Source organism: Geotrypetes seraphini, chromosome 6 (genome assembly GCF_902459505.1).
Source record: "Geotrypetes seraphini chromosome 6, aGeoSer1.1, whole genome shotgun sequence".
NCBI lineage: Eukaryota > Metazoa > Chordata > Amphibia > Gymnophiona > Dermophiidae > Geotrypetes > Geotrypetes seraphini.
In genome coordinates, this window is record NC_047089.1 from 17217279 (window position 1) to 17240890 (window position 23612).

A 23612-nucleotide genomic window follows, 5' to 3' on the forward strand; every position below is an offset into this window, starting at 1 on the left:
TGGTCGAAGGTCCAGGATGTGATGTCAGAAATGAGCCTAGGCTGGCATGAGCAGCAGGCGTAGGATGCTGCTCGCATCATCGAACATTTCAAGAGGTACAAGCGTCGGGGAAGGGGGGGCATGGTGCGGTGGTTCCGGGTGCCACTGCCCCAGGGGTTAACGTCCCTCGCTACGCCACTGATACTCACCCACTTTGGGCTCAGGTCTACCAAAAATTATGTGTCTGGCGACGCCCTTGCAACCGAGTCCTCAGATGCACAAGCCTTTCAAGTATTTCAACGTCTACTGTATTATCATATCACCCCTGTCCCTCCTCTCCCCCAGGGTATACTTATTGAGGTCTTCTGGTCTCTTCTCATACTTCTTTTGGCGCAAACCCCCTACCATTTTTGTCGCTTTCCTCTGGACCGCTTCAAGTCTTTTTATATCCTTGACCAGATACAGGCTTCCATAACTAAAGGCCGTATCTGGAAAGGGAGAAGGAAGACTGCAGTGCTGGTTTGCAGACTGATGAAGGTACTGAATCCAGAGGGCTCGATTTCTAAAACCTCGAACATTATTTCATGATCGCTCGGTGAGCGTTACCTACCGAATGCCAGACTTTGTTTATGAATCTTCTGGATACTTCATGCTTCTACATCGGCCCGTATTTTCGGAGCTTTAAAGCTCAGTGTTTGGCATTTGGGACCTGCCATCCAGAGCCTCTGACAATCAGGGTTCAGCCCCATTAAATTAAGACAAAAATGCTGCTTAACAAGCAACCCCAATTAACCTGAGGTTAGCTCCCAAGAATATACAGATTGACATGTTCTGAGATTATTAGCACAAATCATTGTTCATTATAAAAACAGAATGTCTTGAAAAACCCTAAGGAAGCTCTGATTGTAGAAAAGTGCCAGGATTGGCATATTTTGGTCCTCAAGTTACTTTCCGGAACAGTATTGCACAAGGATGTTACAGACCTCATTAGGTTTTCAGACATTATTCATTTTGTAATAGACTCATTTTGTTACCGACCTGCTAAAGGGTTCTCTTTTTCTTTTTGGCTCTCTCCCCAAAACCCCAGTACTATCCATAACAAAAAAAACCTCCTAAACTTATCCGATAAATGTCACTTATTATTTAAAAGCTTAAATCAATCAAGTGAGAACCTTCATGAAAATGCAAGCTTGCACCTTTCAGCTCCAATATGTAGCATGCATCAGGGCCGTACTTTCCACTGGGCGCACAGGGGCTGATTCTATAAACGGCACATGACTTGTAGGTGCCGCTCTGCACGGGTGTCAATCAACCGCAAGATGTCCTTTATGGAATCATGCCTAGTGGCGCCTAAGCAGACTTGGGTATCGCCAGGCATCCTAGAGGTGGGTGCCGGTATACGAGAGGTCGCTGAGAAATTCTCAGCCCGACCAACAAAGTTGGGGCAGTCTCCATCGAGGTCTAAACGCTTAGTCCAGCGGTTTTCCACTTTTTTTCGTTCCGTATTTTTCCGACAGAACGAAAAAAGTGGAAAATCACTGGACTAAGTGTATAACCCTCGGTGGAGACTGATCCAACTTTCTTGGTTGGGCTGAGAACTTTTTCAGCGGCTAATTTCACAGCGCCTACCTCAGACAACTAATGACGACTAAGTCAACCATACCTATTCTCTGCCCCTAACCACGCCTACTTTTCAGGTGCCTAAACTTAGGTGTTGATAGGCACCACACAGATATCCATGCGCAACCAAAATTAATAATTAAAATAATGATTTTTTTTAATGGCACAATCAATTATTATACCATTTAAACAAATTAAAAACATGGTCCATCTAGCCCAGTATTCCGTCTTCACGGAGGCCAATCCAAGTCACAAGTACCTGGCAGAAACCCAAAAAAGTAGCAAGGTCCCATAACCCAAATAGTGGCAGAATTCCGTGGCACCAATCCAGGGCAAGCAGCAGCTTCTCCCATGTCTGTCTCAACAGCAGTTTATGGACTTTTTCCTCCAGGAAATTGTCCAAACCTTTTCTAAAACCAGCTACATTAGCCGCTCTCACCACATCCAGAGCTTAACTATTTTCTAAACTAAACTAAACTAAACTAAACTAAACCTTAAGTTTATATACCGCATCATCTCCACGGATGTTGTGGAGCTCGGCACGGTTTACAAGAACTTAAAATATAGGAAGAGAAGGAAAAAAAAAAGGTTTACATGAACTTACATATAGAAGAGAAGAGTAAGGGGGGATAGAATTACATTTTAGTGAAAAGCCAGGTTTTCAGTTGCTTGCGGAATAATTGGAGGGAGCCCTGGTTCCGCAGCGGGGTAGTAAGGTCGTTCCAAAGACCTGTGATTCTGGGACCTGTGATTCTGAAGAGAAAAAATATTTTCTCCTTTTGGTTTTAAAAGTACTACACTTGGTTTTTCTTGTTGCATAGGATTTTTTGGACCCCAGTTCGTTTACAAAAAAATAGACAGTTCTAAATCTAATAGATGCTGGCATTATCATGTTAATATAGGGACGTTGGATCATCTGTTGTTCTATTGTCCATTGATACTTAATTTTTGGAAGTCAATTTGGGGACAAATCAATGTTGTACTTGGGTCATCGATATCAATGACTTATGAAGCCATAATTTGCGGTACATATTAAACCTTCTTTGGATCGACATAAAAGCCGGCTTTTCTTGATAATGACGGGAATAGCCATCCAGATGGTTACACGTAACTGGAAGAGTTATGATCGACTGAATTACACTTTCGGTGGGCAAACCTATGTTCCAGTTACAAGTATGAAAGAATGAACGCGGAATGATTGGGATATAGTAACGCATTCCAAATGGCGTGGAGCCCAGTGACTGCATTTATTGAGTCACAAGAACTGTCATGTACCTTTCCTTTTATTTGACTTCCTTACACATCCAGGGTGGGTGGGTGAGGGTGAGGGGAATGTATTATTGTTTGCTATACTTAATTATCTATATTATTGAAATTAAATATGTACTTCTTCTATTAATTATGGGGAGGGGGAGAAAATGATTGTTTTTTTGAATTATTTGTGTATTTAAAGTGCGTTCTGTGTAGTGTTTATGTTTAAATTCATTGTATGGCACTGTTAACATTTGAAAATTAATAAAGATTTAGTTAAAAAAAAAGGAGAAAAAAAAAGTACTACTCTGTAACTTCGAGTGTTCCCTAGTCTTTATAATCTTGATGCAGTGAAAAAAATGGATCCATTTGTACCCGTTCTACACCACTCAGAATTACATTACATTACATTAGTGATTTTTATTCCGCTTGTGCCTTGCGGTTCAAAGCGGATTACATAAGAAGAGAGCTGGACATTTCCAGGAGGGTACATGACATTGGAGAATACAGATTGAGGGTATAGACTTAATGACAGAGTGAGGGTGTAGACATAATAACAATGGAAGATAAATCAGGTTACATTACTATACATATCAAATATTCTGTTTCCATACTTTGGTAGGTAATCGGTTTCGGTAGGGTGAATTAGGTTCCAGGTATTTTTTTATTTATTTATTATTTTTTTATATGTATTTTTTGTCGATTGATGGTATGGTGCCAAATTTTGTAGACTTCAATCATCTCTCCCCTCAGCCGTCTCTTTTCCACATGGAACTAAGTTAGGCATCGTGATTACTGCGCCTAATCCAAGCGTCATTCATAGGACCAGGCTCACAGTAAAGCATGTGCCTTTGGGTACCTTCAGTCTAGGAGGAGCAATTCACCTTTAAGCTCAGATCAGGGTGAGAGAAGGTCACTCAGAGGAACGAGCTGCCTACTGGTTAGGGCGCATCTCTAGAAGAGATCTCTCTCTGAACTCCATGCTGTGGGCTCCAAGAAGAATTTAGCCCCATCCCAGTCTTCACCCCGTTCCAGCGCATAGGCAGTGCCATGTGTGCCCACAGTATGAGGTAAATTTAGAGCTCTGTAAGTCGACACCGCCACTTTTGATGGCTAGGCTGAAAGAACAACAAACATCTCTGAAGGCAAGCCAGCATCCCAGCGCCTATCATCACTGGTTATGTGGGAATGCAGAGGAAGGCCAGGAAGACGCCACATCTGCAACCAATGCCGCTTCAAAAGAAATTGAGCAGCCCAAGAAATGAGCAATTTTTGCTGGTCTGAAGCGCTCTTACAGTTTTCCCACAGCTGTTAAAAAACAAGCCTACAGAAAATATTATTTAGGAAGCTTTCCCCCCCCCCCTAGATATAAGACTATGTTTCCTTTTCTGTCTTGTGGATTCTGGTGTTTGAAAATTAAATTCTTGCCTTAGACGCACTGCAGATGAGCAAAATGCAATTTGTTTCCTGCTTTCTGGAAATAACTGTGCTAGTGCAGTTCAGAGCAGCTCTAGTAAACCCCGGGTGGTAAAGTCCATAGTCTGTTATTGAGAAAGACGTGGGGGAAGCCACTGCTTGCCTTGGATCGGTAACATGGAATGTTGCTACTCCTTGGGATTCTAGAATCTTGTTGCTCATTGGGATTCCGGAACCTTGCCATTCTTTAAGATTCTATATAGAATGTTGCCACTCTTTGGGGATTCCTCATGGAATGTTGCTACTGTTTAGGGTTCCGGAATGTTGCTATTCTGAGATTCTAGAATATTGCTACTCCTTGGGATTCTAGAATCTTGCTGCTCATTGGGATTCCGGAACCTTGCCATTCTTTAAGATTCTATATGGAATGTTGCCACTCTTTGGGGATTCCTCATGGAATGTTGCTACTGTTTAGGGTTCCAGAATGTTGCTATTCTGAGATTCTAGAATGTTGCTACTCCTTGGGTTTTGGCCAGGTACTAGTGACCTGGATTGGCCACTGGGGGCTACTGGGCTTGATGAACCATAGGTCTGACCCAGTAAGGCTATTCCTATGTTCTTATGTCTCAATCCGTCCTCCTTTTTCTGGAGCCATATGGTAACCCTAGCAAAGTCCATTGAGGATGCCTTACAGAGAACTTCCTGTTTACATTATTTGGTGATATACACTAGAGAATGACACGGGGAAAAAATCTGTCCCCGTCACCGCCCCGTCCCCGTCCCACCATCCTCTGCACTGCCCCGTCACCGCCGTTCCCTTCACCGCCCCGTCATCGTCACCACCATCCCTTTCACCGCCCCGTCACCGCCACTGTCATCCCATTCACCGCCCCCTCACCGCAGCATGCATAAAAGCCTCAAACAGGTATGATTTTATATACTTATCTTTATTAACGTATTCCCATGGGTTACATACTGAACATGTGCTGGATTCCTCCATTCTTGCAGCACATGTTCAGGAATAGGATTCAGTAACCCATGGGAATGGACAAAGCACACTACTACACTAGTACTCAGATTAAAAAAAAAAAAAGAACCAGCTCCCAGCTCAGCCAGACTCCCGTCTCCAACCGGTCAAAGAATCCACTCAGATTAAAAAAAAAAAAAAAGAACCAGCTCCCAGCTCAGCCAGACTCCCGTCTCCAACCGGTCAAAGAATCCCCCCCACCCCCACACCCACCGCCGCCAACCCTGGGCAGGCAAGTAGTAGGAAAGTGTGCACCTTTCTTCTACTTGTAGCGCCGAAGTTTTCAATGAAATTTCAGCTCCTCCAAGACTGCAGCAGTGACTCCTCTCCAATCCAGGCAGCGACTCCAAAAAAAATCCTGGGCTTGCCTCTCAGCTCCGAAATCCCCCGATTTCCAATTGCTACTGCAACCCATTAAATATCATGTGTGGCAGTAGCGATTGGTCCCCTTCTTGAGCAGGAAAGAACTGACTAATGAGGAGCCAGAATATTGAAGGGGGCGGAGTCAGACAACGTGCAAGTCGGGTGGAGAGAGACGAGTTGGAGACCACATGGCCGACAAGCATGGCCGCCGGAAAAAAATCAGACACCCGTCCCGAAGTGAACCGAACACACGGTGAAGACCCGGTAAATCGCGGTATGTAGAAGGGGATACATTTGCCTGCGGGGACAAATCTTTTCACCATTTTTACGGGCGGTGAAAACTTTTGTCCCCTTGTCTGCAGTGATTTGGCTATGGAGTCTCCATAGCCCGCAGCCAAACCGCAGCCACGCCGCGGTTCCCCGCGGGGATCGCTCCCCGTGTCATTCTCTAATATACACCACTGCTATTTATTCAACATAGGCTTAAATGCACAGAAAAAGTGAATTCTATGAGCATCGGAGTAAAAGCCAGCGATCATAAGTTAAATAACACACGAAACAGCAACTTGTTTTTCTAGGGAAGGAAGAGATTTCAGTCGTGCTATATACTATATGGGTTGTCCTGTTCATCTCACTGTACTCAATTCAGCACTCCATCACAAATCAGAAAAGTCATCCCCTCTACGGTGTACAAAAACGCCGCTGTGCTTAAATCATCAAGTTTTCCATTTGCAAAAAGCATTGCTTCAACACATAAGATTCAACTTAAGAGGTGAATCTATTTTTATTCAAATATTCATATGCTACATATCCTACAATTCTATGCGGCTTACAACAAATAAAAATATAAATTAGGCACTTAGAACGTCCCTGTCTGTCCCGAAGGCTCACAATCTAGCTAAAGTACCTGAGTAAATATATTATAATAAAAAGATATAACAAAATTCCAAGAATGGTGAGGATAGAACTAAACTTTTCCCTCTGTATTCGCTGTGATAGGGGATTAACAGACCCGCAAATACAGAAAAACCGCAAATAACTTTTTCATATGTTATTTGCTGTTTTCTTTTTAAAGCCATCGTGAATATGGTGAAACCGTAAATAACATGGTGAGAGAGACCTGGCCTATTCCTAAGGAGAGGCAAAACACGGTGAAGAAAGTGCTGGGAATCAGCAATTTTCTTTATAAACGCTTGGAATCAGCAATTTCTCTATGCAAGCTGATGTCATTTGGGGGAGGAGCCAACAAGTTAAAAACAGCAAATAATCGAAAGCGCAAATGCTGAAACCGCGAACACAGAGGGAGAAGTGTAAGATCAAAATAGGAAAAAAAGAATGAAAATAAAAAAAATTAAAGAGAAAATTAAAATAAATAAAAAACCCTCAGAGAAAACAGTCCTGAAGGAATAGTAAACTCTGGAGAAGTCTGTTATTAAACCCAGTCAGGACTTCGGTTCCATCTAGACCAGGGGTGCCCACACTTTTTGGGCTTGCGAGCTACTTTTAAAATGACCAAGTCAAAATGATCTACCAACAATAAAATTAAAAAAAACCACAAAGCACACTGTACGCAGAGAAAATGTTAATTATCATTTATATTCCGCGGGTTTTCAAAGAGGTCAAGGCAGATGACTTTATGCAATATCACCTCAGGAACAACTATACAAAAATAGACAAATATACCCCCTCCTTTTGTACTAAACCGCGATAACGGTTTTTAGCGCAGGGAGCTGCGCTGAATGTCCTGCGCTGCTCTCGATGCTCATAGGCTCCCTGTGCTAAAAAACGCTATTGCGGTTTAGTAAAAGGGGGCCATAGTGCAAAATATAGACAGCAGATTTAAATTCTCAAAACAGACACATTTTGACCACTAAATTGAAAATAAAATCATTTTTCCTACCTTTGTTGTCTGGTGATTTCATGAGTCTCTTGTTGCACTTTATTCTTTTGATTGTGCATCCAATATTTCTTCCCTTCTTTCAGCCTGCTGTATGCTTCCAGACCTCATTCCCTCCGCCAACCTTTTCTTCCTCTCTCCCTGCCCCCTCCCCTTTCTTTCTTTTTGTCTTTCTCTCTCTATGCCCCCTTTCTTTCTGTCTTCCTGTCCCCCCTTTCTTTCTTTTTTTTCCCTTCTTTCTTTCTGTCTCCCTGCTCCCCCTTCTTTCTGTCTCCCTGCCTGCTCTCAAGCTACTGCCGCCACCATCGGCGAACAGGTCTCCATATCACCGCCGCCCCAAGCTCTCCCTGCTTCCCCACACAGAAGCGTCGGGCCAACCAGATTTCCTCTCCCCGACGTCACTTCTGAAGTTGGAGAGGACGTTCCGGGCCAGCCAGGCAGTGACTGGCTGGCCCGGAACTCCCTCTCCGACGTCAGAATTGATGCTGGTGGGGGAAGTTGGTCGGCTCGGCGCTTCTGAGTCGGGAAGCAAGTAGAACGCGAAGGCAACGCAATCGAATCGCGTTGCCTTCGCGATCGATCTTTTGGGCACCCCTGATCTAGACGAACGACAAAGGAACAGTAAACCATAAGTTGCCTTTTAGATACTTCAGGTCCAACTGATTACCTTGATTTTAGGCACAGACAAGTTACTTTTAATTTTTCAGTCTGTGCAGATCACCTCTGGGAAGATCTTTGAAAGCATTACACTACTCATCAAAATTCAGGCAGTTTTCCAGAAATCTATTTCACACACGCAGGCGCTGGGGAGCTCCGATGCCTATTTCTTTTCTTTCACGCATGCCCTTTTGCCCCACTGTATTAGCATTCCATTGTACGCAAGTCTCCTTTCACAAATAAGCTGCACACTGCATGCCGAGCAAGGGGTCGCTTTTGAGACCTTATCAAAAAATTAACTTACCCTCCGTCAAAGGGGTTTTCCCCCGGGATGACGTGTGTGCTGTCTTTGCCAACTAGAAATTTAATCCTGTTGTAGAAGGAGAGCAGATTTTGCTGGGATGTGGGCATCTGAGTCTCTTGGATGATATCCAAGGGGTTGGGCGACCCCAGGCACAAGAGGTTGGCATTGCACAAAGACTGCAAACAGCAATCCGGATCCATACAGTCCACCAAACCATCTGCAAAAGAAGGAAATACCTGCATGTGATAAATGTAAACGTCATTGATTGTACCACAGAAGGTAAAATTATGGTCTTACCTGTTAATTTTCTTTCCTTTAGAAGCAGCAGATGAATCCAGAGACTAGTGGGTATAGCTCACATCGACCACTAGTCTCTGGATTCATCTGCTGCTTTGCTATGGAAAGGCCATTTCTTTATTTCAGGCTTCTATCAAATCTGCGGTGTAATCAGAGAAAGTTTATTCCCATGAGCCACTGCACCAAATGATGAGCCACTGCCCTGACACGATGCTAGACAAAATTTATCTAGCCTGCTTTTAAAAAACACTCAAATGGTGTGAGGCTTTACTACCATTCTAGGCAAATTGGTGAGCTTCTAGGAGGTCTTTTTAGAAGTCTTGAGGGGCATTTATACATGTTAATAGTCATATTTCCAAGTGTAGATTTTAGAATGTCGCTGTTTACATGTCTAGATGATCCATAGATTGTAAGAGGATAACGTCTGAATGGACCGCAAAATTATACACTAAGAACATTAGAATTGCCATGTTGGGACAGACCGAAGGTCCATCAAGCCCAGTATCCCGTTTCCAACATTGGCCAACCCAGGTCCCAAGTACCTGGCAGAAATCCAAACAGTAGCACCATTCCAGAGCTGATACTGTGATGTCATAATGCCTCATTCCACCAATAACTAAGAGCCAACTTCATCAGTGATGTCACAAAGGCTTGATTGTCCTATACTTGGCTCACGTAAGAACTGCCATACTGGGACAGACAGAAGGTCTATCAAGCCCAGTATCCCGTTTCAAACATTGGCCAACCCAGGTCCCAAGTACCTGGCAGAAATCCAAACAGTAGCACCATTCCAGAGCTGATACTGTGATGTCATAATGCCTCATTCCACCAATAACTAAGAACCAACTTCATCAGTGATGTCACAAAGGCTTGATTGTCCTATACTTGGCTCACGTAAGAACTGCCATACTGGGACAGACAGAAGGTCTATCAAGCCCAGTATCCCGTTTCCAACAGTGGCCAACCCAGGTCCAAGCACCTAGTTAGATCCCTGGTAGTAAATCAGATTTTATGCTGCTTATCCTAGGAATAAGCAGTGAATTTCCCCAAGCCATCTCAATAATTGACGTACACTATTTGAGTAGGGGTGCCTACACCTTTGTATACAACCAAGTATACAATTTTTGACCCACAGCAAAATGCTCAGGCCCCAAAGTATAATATCTATTGTATTATTTCATGACGGCAGTTCTTACATTTCATCCGTGCTGCTTTGGTGGTATACCTGGATTTTAGTCACATACCCATGAACACACAGAAAAAAAAGCAACGTGAATGTTGAAGCCATTTGGGCAAACACAGAGATGCTCTGCTAAGTAAAGGTCTTGACTGGGTTTTGAGCTTCTGAGTTTCAAAGCATTCAGTTTCTACATGATGAAACATTCAAACGATAAAGGGCTAGATTCCCAAAGGGCACGGACCGGATCCCGGGGGGCTGATTCACAAATTGCCCTCATGCAAATGAGGGTGATCGGAATCACGCCTCCATCCAACTGCCGGGATCACCGAGCCCGGCAGAGAAGGTTTTTTTTTTAAAAAAACTGGTTTTTAACTTTTTTTGCGAGCCCGTGGTTTTAACCCGCTTTAAACCCACGAGTTAAAACCAAGGGCTTGCACTTCAGAAAGGGCAGGAGAGATTTGGGGTGAGGTTGGGGCAGCGAGTTGGGGCGACAGGCAGGAGAGATTCGGGGCGAGTTGGGGGGGCAGGCAGGAGAGATTCGGGGCGAGTTGGGGGGGCAGGCAGGAGAGATTCGGGGCAGGCAGGAGAGAGCAGGAGATTCAGGGCTGAGAGCAGAGAAGCAGGGCGGCAGAAGGCAGGGCAGTCGGAAAGAACCTCAGCGACTGGTCCTCAGCAGTCGGTGTCAGGTCAAAAGCGTGCCGGGACAAAGGTGCGCGCAAACAACTGAGCGCAACATGGAGGTGCGCGCCGATGAAAATGACTATTTTAAAGGGCTCCGATGGGGTGGGGGGGAACCCCCCCACTTTACTTTATACAGATCGCGCCGCGTTGTGGGGGTGTTGTGGGGGGTTTGGGGGGTTGTAACCCCCCACATTTTACTGAAAACTTCACTTTTCCCCCTAAAAAACAGGGAAACAGTTAAGTTTCCAGTATAATGAGGGCGGTTACAACCCCCCAAGCCCCCCACAACACCGCCGCGATCTGTATTTAGTAAAGTGGGGGGGGGGGGGGGTTTCCCCAACAAAACCCCCGTCGGAGCCCCTAAAAACACTCTTTTTCTTCGGCGCTTCTGTATTGCGCTCAGTTGTCGGCGCGTGCCTTTGTCTTCGGCAGTTTTGTCTATGTACCCAGCATTCGCTTATTTTTGGGATCGGCCAGCCCAGTCAGTGTTGCTTTTTTATTTTAGTGAATCACTTCCTGCCTGCATCTGAATGCCGTTCCCCCTCATTTGCAAGCGCGGATCGGAGGATGATCGGGACAGAGGTTAGTGAATCGGGTCGGAGGGAAATCAGGTCGTAAAGGGATTGCTAAGTGGTCGGAAGTTGATCTAGCCCAAAGTGGCAATTCTTTCCCATATCCCTCTGCTAACAAAAGGCTCCTTTTACTAAGGAGCTGTAGTGAATTTAGCACGAGTTAAATGGCAAGACAACTTTAGGAATAAAGAACATAAGAACATAAGCAGTGCCTCCGCCGGGTCAGACCACAGGTCCATCCTGCCCAGCAGTCCGCTCCCGCGGCGGCCCAAACAGGTCACGACCTGTCAGAATCATCAGAAGGGGCTCCCTTGCCACCTTGGCTTCCCATTTAAGTCCTGCCTTCCTATCGAAGCCCTAGCCCTCCGGTCTTTCACATGCATGACCTGGTTGGTTTTTACTCATTACCTGGTTAACTTTCTATACTTGTGTTACATCCCAGCTCCTCCTTCAGTATCCCACGATCCCTTTATCCCTCAGGAATCCGTCCAATCCCTGTTTGAATCCCTGGACCGTACTCTGCCTGATCACTTCCTCCGGTAATGCATTCCAAGTGTCCACGACCCTCTGGGTGAAAAAAAACTTCCTTGCGTTTGTTTTGAACCTATCTCCCTTCAGTTTCTCCGAATGCCCCCTCGTATTTGCTGTCCCCTTCAGTCTGAAGAATCTGTCCCTATCCACCCTCTCTATGCCCCTCATGATCTTGAAGGTTTCTATCATATCTCCCCTGAGCCTCCTTTTCTCCAGAGAGAAGAGCCCCAGCCTATCCAGCCTCTCGGCGTATGGGCAGTGTTCCAGCCCTCTTACCATTCTCGTTGCTCTCCTTTGGACTCTTTCAAGTAAAAGGGGCTTCTTCCTCTTTATCGCACGCTAATTAGCATGTGCTAAATCCATTAGCACGCCTTAGTAAAAGGAGCCCAATGACATCATAATGGTATACAGTGCTGTATAGCTAGTTTTAATAGACTGCACTGAATCTACTTAAGGCCAGCTTAAACCTCATAAAATTTCAGATTAGCTGCGACTTTTCATGGCCACTCAGTTGTGTTGGCTGATTTACTGGACATCGTTTTAGCTCAACCGAACTAACGTAAAGGAACATTTTAACCAAGTTGTAGATCTTACAATATAATCTGTCATCCAAAGGCTAGCAACCAAATGCACATAACTTTCAGCAATCCGTGCAGTGATATATTTAAGAAGTTTCATGGTACCACAGGTGCCGCTTGAAGGGACTGATATAGAGAATATGTAGGCCAGGGCATGGTATCTATATAAAGAGAATATATCATCTGAAATACCAGTCAAGAGCTGCAATGAAAGAGATTTTGGACTAACTGTAGCAATCAGATTTCTGGCAATCTCTGCAAGGGTAAACGAAACTAAACGAAACCTTAAGTTTGTATACCGCATCATCTCCATAAAGACAGAGCTCGGCACGGTTTACAGGTAATTCAATAAATGAGGGAAGGACATAATAAGAAATTAGAGGTTATGAAGAGGATAGCTAGCTTTACATTTTAAATAGATAGCTTTACGTTTTGGAGAAAAGCTTTTTAGATGCTTTCGGAATAATTGGAATGAGCCCAGGTTCCGCAGTGGGGCAGGGAAGTTATTCCAAAGCTCAGTGAATTTGAAGAAAAGGGATTTCCCTAATTTACCTGCATACATGATGCCTTTTAATGAGAATGAGAAAGAGAGAAAAAAAAAGAGAGAGAGGAAGAGAGAGAAAAAGAAAGAGAGGAAGAGAGAGAGATATATAAAAAAGAGAGGAAGAGAGAGAAAAAAGAGAGGAAGAGAGAGAGAGAAAGAAGAGTGAGAAAAAAGAGAGGAAGAGAGAGAAAGAAAAGAGAGAGAGGGGAAGAGAACCTAAACTAAACCTTAAGTTTGTATACCGCATTATCTCCATAAAGATAGAGCTCGGCACAGTTTACAGGTAATTCAATAAATGAAGGAAAGACATAATAAGAAATTAGAGGTTATGAAGAGGATATCTAGCTTTACATTTTAAATAGATAGCTTTACGTTTTGGAGAAAAGCCAGGTTTTCAGATGCTTTCGGAATAATTGGAATGAGCCTAGGTTCCGCAGCGGGGTAGGGAGGTTGTTCCAAAGCTCAGTGAATTTGAAGAAAAGGGATTTCCCTAATTTACCTGCATACATGAAGCCTTTTAACGAGGGGAAAGATAGTTTAAGTTTATGGGCGTATCTGGTAGTGTCAGGTCTCGAAGTATTCCAGGATAGTGGAATTAGGGGAGGAAGAATGCCATGTAGGATCTTGAATGTTAGACAGGTACATTTAAAGTGAATCCTAGAAATCACCAGAAGCCAGTGAAGTTTGGCCAGAAGCGGGGAAACATGATTGAATTTGCTTTTTGCGAAGATCAACCTAGCCGCAGTGTTCTGGATCCGCTGAAGTCTTTGAAGATTTTTCTTGGTTAGACTTAGATAGATGGAATTACAATAGTCCAGTCTGGAAAGAAGGGTAATACAGTATGTAAGGAACTTTTCCTGCTCTTTAAAAATTTGGCCAGGCAAGCTCTCCAATCAGCACCTCACTTGCCCAGAGCTTTTTTTTTTTAATTCTTTATTCATTTTAAAATCAAATACATAGTGCAAACAGATGAACATTCAAGTAAAATAAAATAACATACTGCACTCCATTCCAGCAAATAATATACAGCTATTCTACCCTCCCCTCCTGGATGCATATAAAAATCATTCATGAATAAAAGAGAGATAATGTTAATAATTCATAACTTACAATATTTTGTTAATGGGCCCCAAATTTCCTTGAATTTGCCATGGTGTCCCCTCTGTATAGAATTAATGTTTTCAAACTTATAAATCTGACATAAGGACTCCCACCAGAAATTATAATTTAAATCATCCCAACTTTTCCAATTTTTCATTATCAACTGCATAGCTACTCCTGTCATGATGAGGAACAATTTATTCTGATTTGCATTAATTGGTTTCTTGGGTAATAATATCGTTCCAAATAATAAATATTATGTCATATGATATCGAAAGTGGAACTTCCAATATTGAAATAATTTGACCCCAAATGGATTTCCAGAATTTGAGTACCAAGGGACAATAATAACAGCAAATGATCCAGTGTCCCTATATCTCGATGACAGTGCCAGCATCTATTAGATCAGTGTTTTTCAACCTTTTTGCACCTATGGACCAGCAGAAATAAAAGAATTATTCTGTGGACCCACATCGGTCCGTGGACAGGCGGTTGAAGAACATGGGGCTAAGTCGTGGGCCAGTCCCCGCCCATCTCTATCCAATCTCCACCCTAGACCCCGCCCCCATAATAGTACTAATTGCACCTTGCACGTCCCGTGCCTCATTTGGAAGCCTTCCCTCTGACGTTGCAACGTCAGAGAAGGCTTCCGGTGCAGGCGCAGGATGCCCGTAGGAGCCACTGCCCGTGGCTTTGTGCACTGAATCAGTTAGGAAGAGGGAGCTGGCTTGAAGATAATGCCGCATCGATCACACCGTGGACCGGCGGTTGAAGAACACTGTTTTGGGCCCCATGCACGTGCTGGCCCTGTGGACTGGTAGGAAATTTCTGTGGACCGGCACTGGTCCATGGACCGGTGGTTGAAGAACACGGGGCTAAGTCGTGGGCCAGACCCCGCCCATCTCCACCCCAGACCCCGCCCCCATAATAGTACTAATTGCACCTTACACGTCCCGTGCCTCATCTGGAAGCCTTCCGTCTGACGTTGCAACGTCAGAGAGAAGGCTTCCGGTGCAGGCGCAGGATGCCCGTAGGAGCCACTGCCCGTGGCTTTGTGCACTGAATCAGTGAGGAAGAGGGAGCTGGCTCGAAGATAACGCCGCATCGATCGCACCGTGGACCGGCGGTTGAAGGACACTGTTTTGGGCCCGATGCACGTGCTGGCCCTGTGGACCGGCAGGAACTTTCTGTGGACCGGCACTGGTCCATGGACCGGTGGTTGAAGAACACGGGGCTAAGTCGTGGGCCAGACCCCGCCCATCTCCACCCCAGACCCCGCCCCCATAATAGTACTAATTGCACCTTACACGTCCCGTGCCTCATCTGGAAGCGTTCCGTCTGACGTTGCAACGTCAGAGAGAAGGCTTCCGGTGCAGGCGCAGGATGCCCGTAGGAGCCACTGCCCGTGGCTTTGTGCACTGAATCAGTGAGGAAGAGGGAGCTGGCTCGAAGATAACGCCGCATCGATCGCACCGTGGACCGGCGGTTGAAGGACACTGTTTTGGGCCCGATGCACGTGCTGGCCCTGTGGACCGGCAGGAACTTTCTGTGGACCGGCACTGGTCCATGGACCGGTGGTTGAAGAACACGGGGCTAAGTCGTGGGCCAGACCCCGCCCATCTCCACCCCAGACCCCGCCCCCATAATAGTACTAATTGCACCTTACACGTCCCGTGCCTCATCTGGAAGCCTTCCGTCTGACGTTGCAACGTCAGAGAGAAGGCTTCCGGTGCAGGCGCAGGATGCCCGTAGGAGCCACTGCCCGTGGCTTTGTGCACTGAATCAGTGAGGAAGAGGGAGCTGGCTCGAAGATAACGTCGCATCGATCGCACCGTGGACCGGCGGTTGAAGAACACTGTTTTGGGCCCGATGCACGTGCTGGCCCTGTGGACCGGCAGGAACTTTCTGTGGACCGGCACTGGTCCATGGACCGGTGGTTGAAGAACACTGTATTAGATTTTGAACTGTCCAGCCTTTGCAACCTAACCGGGGTCCAAAAAGATCTACGGAACAAGAAAAACCAAGTCTGTCTCATAGACGCTGATGCTGCACATCTCATCCTTGCCCAGAGCTTTGATTTTCCTCCCGAAAGTTTCATACTGCCCCTGTCCAACTTCCAATGTAAACTGAACTCTCTTCTCTTGTGCTGTGGCATTATAAGCTTTAATTTGCAAATACCTAAGTCGGCGATCACAGCGACAGCCTTAAGGCCTGGGACCACATCCACAATTAGGTCAGCTGATACGGACCTTAAACGGTATTCTAGCACCGTCAAACAATATTTTCCATGCAGAAATGATATTTTATATTAAATAAATCCTAAAAATGTGTGTCTACACCTTGTACAGATTGCTTTTGGAAACCATCTTCCATGTGGAAAGCATGTTTTTCACATGAAAAGCAGCAATTATAAATTTGTGCATCTGAACACGGACAAGGTTACACATACAGTACTTTAAAGTGGACTGAGCACAGGAATTTCCATGGTGTATTTTGGGTGGAACTAGGATAGGCCTGCGATATATGTTTGCTTTTGTTTTACTAGTTTTGCGTCACACACTCTAAGTGGAGAAGGATACCATACAGACGGCTGTTTTATACCTTTTATTGCGGTTTACTTTATACTAGAGAATGACACGGTGAAAAAATTCATCACCATTCCCGTCCCCGCGGATAACCGCGGGAAACCATCTTTCCCATGTCATTCTTTAAGGAGAGAGGGAAGAATCAGAGTATAATTGGGCACAACCACTGACCCGCAAGCTTTGCTTTGAAGAATGCTGAGATTGAGCAGCAACATTCCAGAGCAGAGATTATGATGTCATAATGCCTCATTCCACCAGTGCCTAAGAGCCAATCACATCAGTGATGTCACAATGGCTTCATTATCCTTGGCTCCCATAAGAATCAGAGTATGAATGGCCACAACTACTGACCCTCAAGCTTTGCTCTGAAGAATGCTGGTGTAGAAGGACCGAGGTTGAAACAGACACTACAGAATGACAGTCTCTGGTATCCAGAGCAGATATTGTGATGTCATAATGCCTCATTTCACCAGTGCCTAAGAGCCAATCACATCAGTGATGTCACAATGGCTCCATTATCCTTGGCTCCCATAAGAATCAGAGTATGAATGGCCACAACCACTGACCCACAAGCTTTCCTTTGAAGAATGCTGGTGTAGAAGGACCGAGGTTGAAATAGACACTAGAAAATGACATGGGATTATTTCCCATGGTTATCCGCGGGGACGGGAACGGTAATGAATTTTGTCACCGTGTCATTCTCTATTTTATACCTTAGCAATCATGGACCTCTGAGGAAAGAGTGTTTTCCAAAGTGGTATTTTCAACTGCATAAAATATTTGGTATAATAAACATTGCCTGCATCTGGTACATAGGAGACTGCAGTTTGTTTTTTGTTTTTGCTTTGGCTGGTGATACTGCAGTTTTCGTTGGATTCCTTTGTGTTGCACTTTATAAAATACATAGTGACTTGCAAAACATTTATATTTTCTTTGGAGCAGGGGTAAATTTGTGCCCGTGTTGCCTTTTTAGACATTATAAGTAGGTGCATGGTTATGAATTTTAAAACAGAGAGTAAATATTCAGAAAGGATTTAACTGGCTAGCCACAGACATGTTTAAGCCCCTGTTGTGGGGGAGTGTATTGGAGTATAAAGGAGTGGTTTATTTTTTTTTAAACTCTGTGAAGCATAACTAAGGTTTTTTCTCCACTTCTTTATTTTTGCCAGTTTTTCCCTTTTAATTTTTTTTTTGGATTGTTCCTCTCCTTTCTAGGGGGGGGTGAATTTTTAGGTGACTGAGAGGAACCCTTCGATTCACTATTTAGTTTGGAGCAGCTCCTGAATGGTGAGGTCCGATTTTAGTACAGGAAGAGGCGGTCAGAACATACCGCGAGTGATTTCCTTCACTCGCCGGCTGCCCTCTCCTGTCTCCCCTGCTAAAAAACGTATTCACGGTTTTTCAACATTCGCAGGGGTTCCTGGAACGGAACCCCTGTGAATATCGGGGGGAGTACTGTATATGGTTTTTCTGCTCCACCCAGAACAATTATTGCAACTGAAATCAGCCATTCTTATACCGTTGCCCAATTCGCTAGCTTTCCCAATTTCGGAAAAAATGTCTTCATCTGCTCATTTTGTCTCAGGGGACGGTATTTTAACCCAACCTTTATATTCCTTCCCTTCACCTAAGGAATTTCTATCCATATGGATTCCACACTGCTATCTATGTCATGCAGAATGTTTATTTGATTTGATTCAGTTCCCTCTTTAACATATAGCGCAACCCCCCCCCTCCAATTTCATCTACTCTATCCTTGCAATATAATTTGCACCCATTGATTGTCCTCCTTCCACCAGGTCTCTGAGATGCCTATTACATCTACCTCATCATTCAGTGCTATATACGCTAACTCTCCTATTTTATTTTTTAGGCTTCTTTACTGGGACACCCTAAATATCCTGCTTCAATAGTATCCTTCAAGGATAACCAAACCATCTGCTCCTGGACGACTGTCGGCTTTCCCCTGCATCTCAGTTTAAAAGCTGCTCTATCTCCTTTTTAAACCTTAGCGCCAGCAGCCTGGTTCCATCCCGGTTAAGGTGGAGTCCATCCTTTTGGAATAAGCTCCCCCTTGCCCAGAAGGTTGCCCAATTCCTAACAAATCTTGGCTTGGCTTGGCCTCTGTGAAGATGGGATCCTGGGCTAGATGGACCATTGGTCTGACCCAGTAAGCCTATTCTTATGTTCTTCACCCTGCACCATCGTCTCAGCCATGCTTTGAGTCTTTCGGAGCTCTGCTTATTTCTTGGGCCCTGAATGTGGAACTGGGAGCATTTCTGAAAATGCTACCTTGGAGGATCTAGATTTCAGCTTTCTACCTAAGAGCCTAATTTTGGCTTCCAGAACCTCCCTCCCACATTTTCCTATGCCATTTGTACCTACATGTTCCAAGACAGCTGGCTCCTCCCCAGCACTTTCTAAAATCCTATCTAAGTGATATGTGAGATCTGCCACCTTCGCATGAGGCAGGCAAGTGACCTGTCGATCCTCACGTCCCCCATCCGCCCAGCTATCTACATGTCTAATGATTGAATAACCAACTACAGCTATCATAATCCCTCCTTCCTGGGAAGAAGCCCCTACAGACACATCATCAGTGCGAGAGAGATTGCATTCCCCTGGTGAGCAGGTCCTAGCTACAGGATTATTTCCTACTTCACCAGGGTGATACTCTCCTTCTAGGAGACCTCTCTATTCCAAGGCAACACAGGGGCTACCAGACTGGAGTTTTCTGTGTATTCAAAGTTGGAAGAATTGCAGAAATGTCCTGCAGAAGGACAGGCAAATCCAATATATGTCTCTCTTCTTTGTCAGTAGAGATTGAGTTAGAGAATTAAGAAAATTACAATACTCGTTTGGAATGGAAATGGATTCAGATGTATGTAACCTTTTAACAGTGACATCAGGTCTGTGGGTGGTGTATGAATCGTTTAATCCTTTCCCTAGTTCTTTTCTTTACCAAGTGCTTGAGTAACAGGTATACTGCTTTATTATTTATTAGAGTAATATTTACTCTTTGGAATGAAAATCATGTTGCTGCTCTTTGGCTAAGAAGTCCTTTATACTCATATTTCAGTTTTCACAGCTGTGAGAAAAGGCCATTGTCAAACTTAGCAGTAAGCATGGTTTCAAAAATCTTGATTATTTCATGCTCTAGTCGGACAAGCTCTTTATTCCTGTTTATTTGGATAGCCTGTGAAACTAGTAATAATCCTTCTAATAGTGGCCTTAAGGGCATTCCGTGTGGTGGCAGTTACCACAGGACTAGACTCATTCAAATGAAAATAAAATCTCTTTTATAGCCACTTTAATAAGAGCTATGAATTTAGGAATCTGCAAGCAAGCATCGTTAAAATGCCGGGGAGGAAAGGGGTTATTGCACTTCTGAATCCCCATAAATTGAACAGAGATGGCTGTGCAGTCCGACACCAATACAGAATATCAATACTCAACATAAAACGGAATAAGCTGCAGAAACAAGAAAATAATCAATACATGAAAAAGATTGATGGTGGTAGGAAAAAAGAATTAAGTGAACTCGTTCTGGTACGATGCAATATTCTCCATGGTCACAGTAGACCAAGGAAGACCATCATATCCTTAATGGACTCAGGAGCCTTGGACAAATAAATCTTGGGTTAAACCATCTAGAGTTGGATACAGGGATTGGTTAAAGTTGGAAAATCTTGATGCTACTCAATTGACTGATTATCTAGAGCATTTAATATCCTGCATGCCTCTCAGTCAGGTTTCGGAAGCCTCATAAGGCACAACCTTAGAGGTATCTATTAGAGAATGACACGGGGACAAAACCTGTCCCCGTCCTTAACCATGGGAAACCAACCCGGGTCATTTATTAAGGAGACAGGGAAGAATCAGAGTATGAATGGGCAGAGCACTGAAGAATGCTGGTGTAGAAGGACTGAGGTTGAGATAGACACTAAAGAATGACACAGGACGGTTAGAACATAAGACCATAAGCGTTGCCATACTGAAGGTTCATCAAGCCCAGAATCCTGTAACAGTGGCTAACCCAGGTCACAAGTGCCTGGCAAGATCTCAAGGAGTAGCAACATTCCATAGTGATGTCATAATGCCTCATTCCACCAATGCCTAAAGCCAACTTCAGCAGTGATGTCACAATGGCTTAATTATCCTATACTTGGCTCACAAAAGAATCAGAGTTTGAAGGGGCCCAGCCACTGACCCTCAAGCCTAGCATTGAAGAATGCTGGTATATAAGGACCAAAGTTGAGATAGGCACTAAAGAATGACACGGGATGGTTTTTCTCGGTTATCTGCGGGGACTCTATACAAATATGAAATAACAATCCAAATTTTATGAATAATAATTGGAATGCTTATGATGCTTGTTCCTTTTATGCATGGTGTAGGCTCACTCCTGCACTTCGCGCTAGACTCTGCATTCGGCAAGCAACTCTTTCGCCAACTTCCTCCACAGAAGTTTGGTCCTGGTATTGACCAGTTCTAGCTGAGGAGGCACCATGACCCAGCTGCTGGGAAAAAGCCCAATTTGAGGCTATAGCTTCATGTCAACACTAGATGATTCTGCCAGGCTCTCCTCTCTAACATGCCAACCACTGACATCGCTTTCTAACGTCAGCTGCACTGGTTTGGGCTGCTGGTTACCATGGAAGCCTAATGCACCTTTTGAGTCTGTTCTGCTCATGCTGTTCTCAAAGGAGAGTGCAGTTATTTATCGATTCTCTTTTTAAAGCCAGCTATGGCATCCTGGAGCAAAGCATCGCGGTTTTCTTTCTCCCACACAGGAGAAACACCAGTGGGATTTTTCTGCCTAACAAACGCTTCCTGCAGGCTTCCTGGTTTTAAAACTGACGGACAGAATTAATTGCTTGTTTTCAGTATTTCGCGAAAGGGGACTACGTATTAATAGAATGAATTCTGCACAAGAGGGGGGGCAGACGAGAACAAAGGGCTGGCTTTGAGACTCCAAATGAAACGTGGCCTTCTAAATGTCCGAAGCCCAATAATGCAACCCTGCGAGAAACTTTCTGGCCACTGACTGGTTAAATCGCCTGGTATGGGCTAGCTGCTAATTTTCAGTGGCATTTAACCGGCTAAGTGCCGCTGAAATTCACGGTTAGTACCTAATACAAAGACGGTTATCTTAGGGGGCATTTTATGAGCAGAGTCAGGATTTGGATGCTTAAGTGCTGATAATTCAGCCCTTAAACAGCCAGATTTAGCGCATAAATGAGACTGTGTAAAAGTCTGTCCTATTTTTATGTACTATGCCACGGCCGTTTAAGTGCTGAGTATCGACTTAAATGGCTATCACGGAAATTCCATAATCAACGCTTAAACTTAGGCATTGGTAGGCGCCCTGAAAATGGAAAAAACGGCACTGTTGATGCGCTTACCGATGCCTAAATAAAAGGCTGCTGGCATTGTGGCCGCGGAACGCCAAAGTAGGCATGGACAATGCTGCAAGTGGCATTAAGCGGGCTAAAGTGGCTACCTAGCTGCGATTCACGGCAAAATAGGTGGCCGAAATGTAGGCCCGGAAAACCCTGGCCTACATTTCAGCCGCCTTTCTATGCCGCTGTGGGATCCTACAGTCAGGCCGCATCAGCCATAAGCTGATCGCTGCAGGGGGAGTTATCCCCAATCAGCTAAGCCGGCATTGCTCCCGAAGCCACAGCTAAGCAGCTGCGGCAAGAGACCCCCCCCCCAACATCGGCAGGAGGGATGCCCACTCCCGCCTGCCTGCAGGTCACCCTGGACCCATGATCCCCCAATCGCCATTACTCCTCAAACCCCCAGCCTCCCTATACCTTTAGTAGTATGGCTGGCTTTGGGGGGGGGGGGAATGTGTGCTTCAGGGGTTCCGGCAGGAGGGAGTGGGCATCCCTCCTGCCAATGTCGGGGGTGGGGAGGGTGGTCCCCTGTCACAGATTAGATCCTTTTATTAAATGGTGCTAGAGGTTTTTAGCGAAGACTGGCGAGGTAAATATTCCGACGTGCATAGAATTCCTATGAGCGTCAGAGCATTTACCTCACCATCCCACAGTAAAAAAAACCTCTAGCGCCTTTTAGCAAAACCATGCGTCTATTTGTATCCACATTCTTTACCATTATTAATCTACCTGTATGAAAAAGAAAAGTATTTACTTTTGTATAAGTTTGCAAAATTCAAAATATGTTGGCAGATAATTTTTAAATTTTGATGCATAGCTCCATGGGGTTTACTTAGAATGTTTCTTCATATGCAGTTCAAATTTTTAGAAACAGTTTCCTATGTTATCAGCCCTTGAATAATTGCCCAAGGAAAAAAACAGTGACATTCTTTTAATTAGGCCCAACATGGAGCCTCTCTTCACGTAGGGCCCCTTTTATCAAGCTGCGCTCTAGAGGCTTTTAGTGCATGCCGGCACAGTAAATGCGCTGATGCTCATAGAATTCCTATGAGCATTGGAGCACTTACCTCGCTGGCCCGGGCTAAAAACCTTTAGCGCGGCTTGATAAAAGAGGGGGATAGTCTCCGAAATCTTGTTGCCTTCCTGTCTCCTATTCTGTTTTCTACTTGCCCAGCCAATAAGAATCAAGCATGCTAATAAAGAACAAAAGACACGTAATTTGCAGTGCAAAGAAGCTCAAGCAATCATATTAGGTTGGAGGAGGATAAACTTCGCGGGAACATAAGGAAATACAGTGGTACCTTGGATTACGAGCATGCTCGTAATCCAAAATGCTCGTTTATCAAAGCAAAGTTCCCCATAGACAATAGTGGCAACAGCAACGATTGGTTCCAGAACCTGGGGTATGTACCTGTTGGGGCCGGATGTTGCAGCGCCGTATCCTCTGTCCGTCATGAAGAACCACCCCACAGTGCCGCTTCGGGGGGGGGGGGGGGGATGCCTTTAATGTGCCAGCCGCCGGAGAACCGCTTCAGAGGGATGCCTCCTCCATCCGCCGGCCAGCCCTCCACGTTGGATGCCCCTTGCATGCTGGAGAGCCCCCACCCGAGCCCACGCAGAAGAGCGC

General features: G+C 44.8%; 1 protein-coding gene across 4 annotated transcripts in view; it reads right to left on the minus strand.

Annotated features, from left to right (window-relative positions):
- TENM4 (teneurin transmembrane protein 4) overlaps positions 1 to 23612 on the minus strand; it is a 1150563-nt gene that overhangs the window by 149109 nt on the left and 977842 nt on the right. For all 4 annotated transcript variants that reach the window (XM_033948175.1, XM_033948174.1, XM_033948172.1 and 1 more), the window contains one exon: positions 8515 to 8731. In XM_033948175.1, the coding sequence (XP_033804066.1) occupies positions 8515 to 8731 (217 nt within the window). The remainder of the gene's footprint in view (positions 1 to 8514; positions 8732 to 23612) is intronic.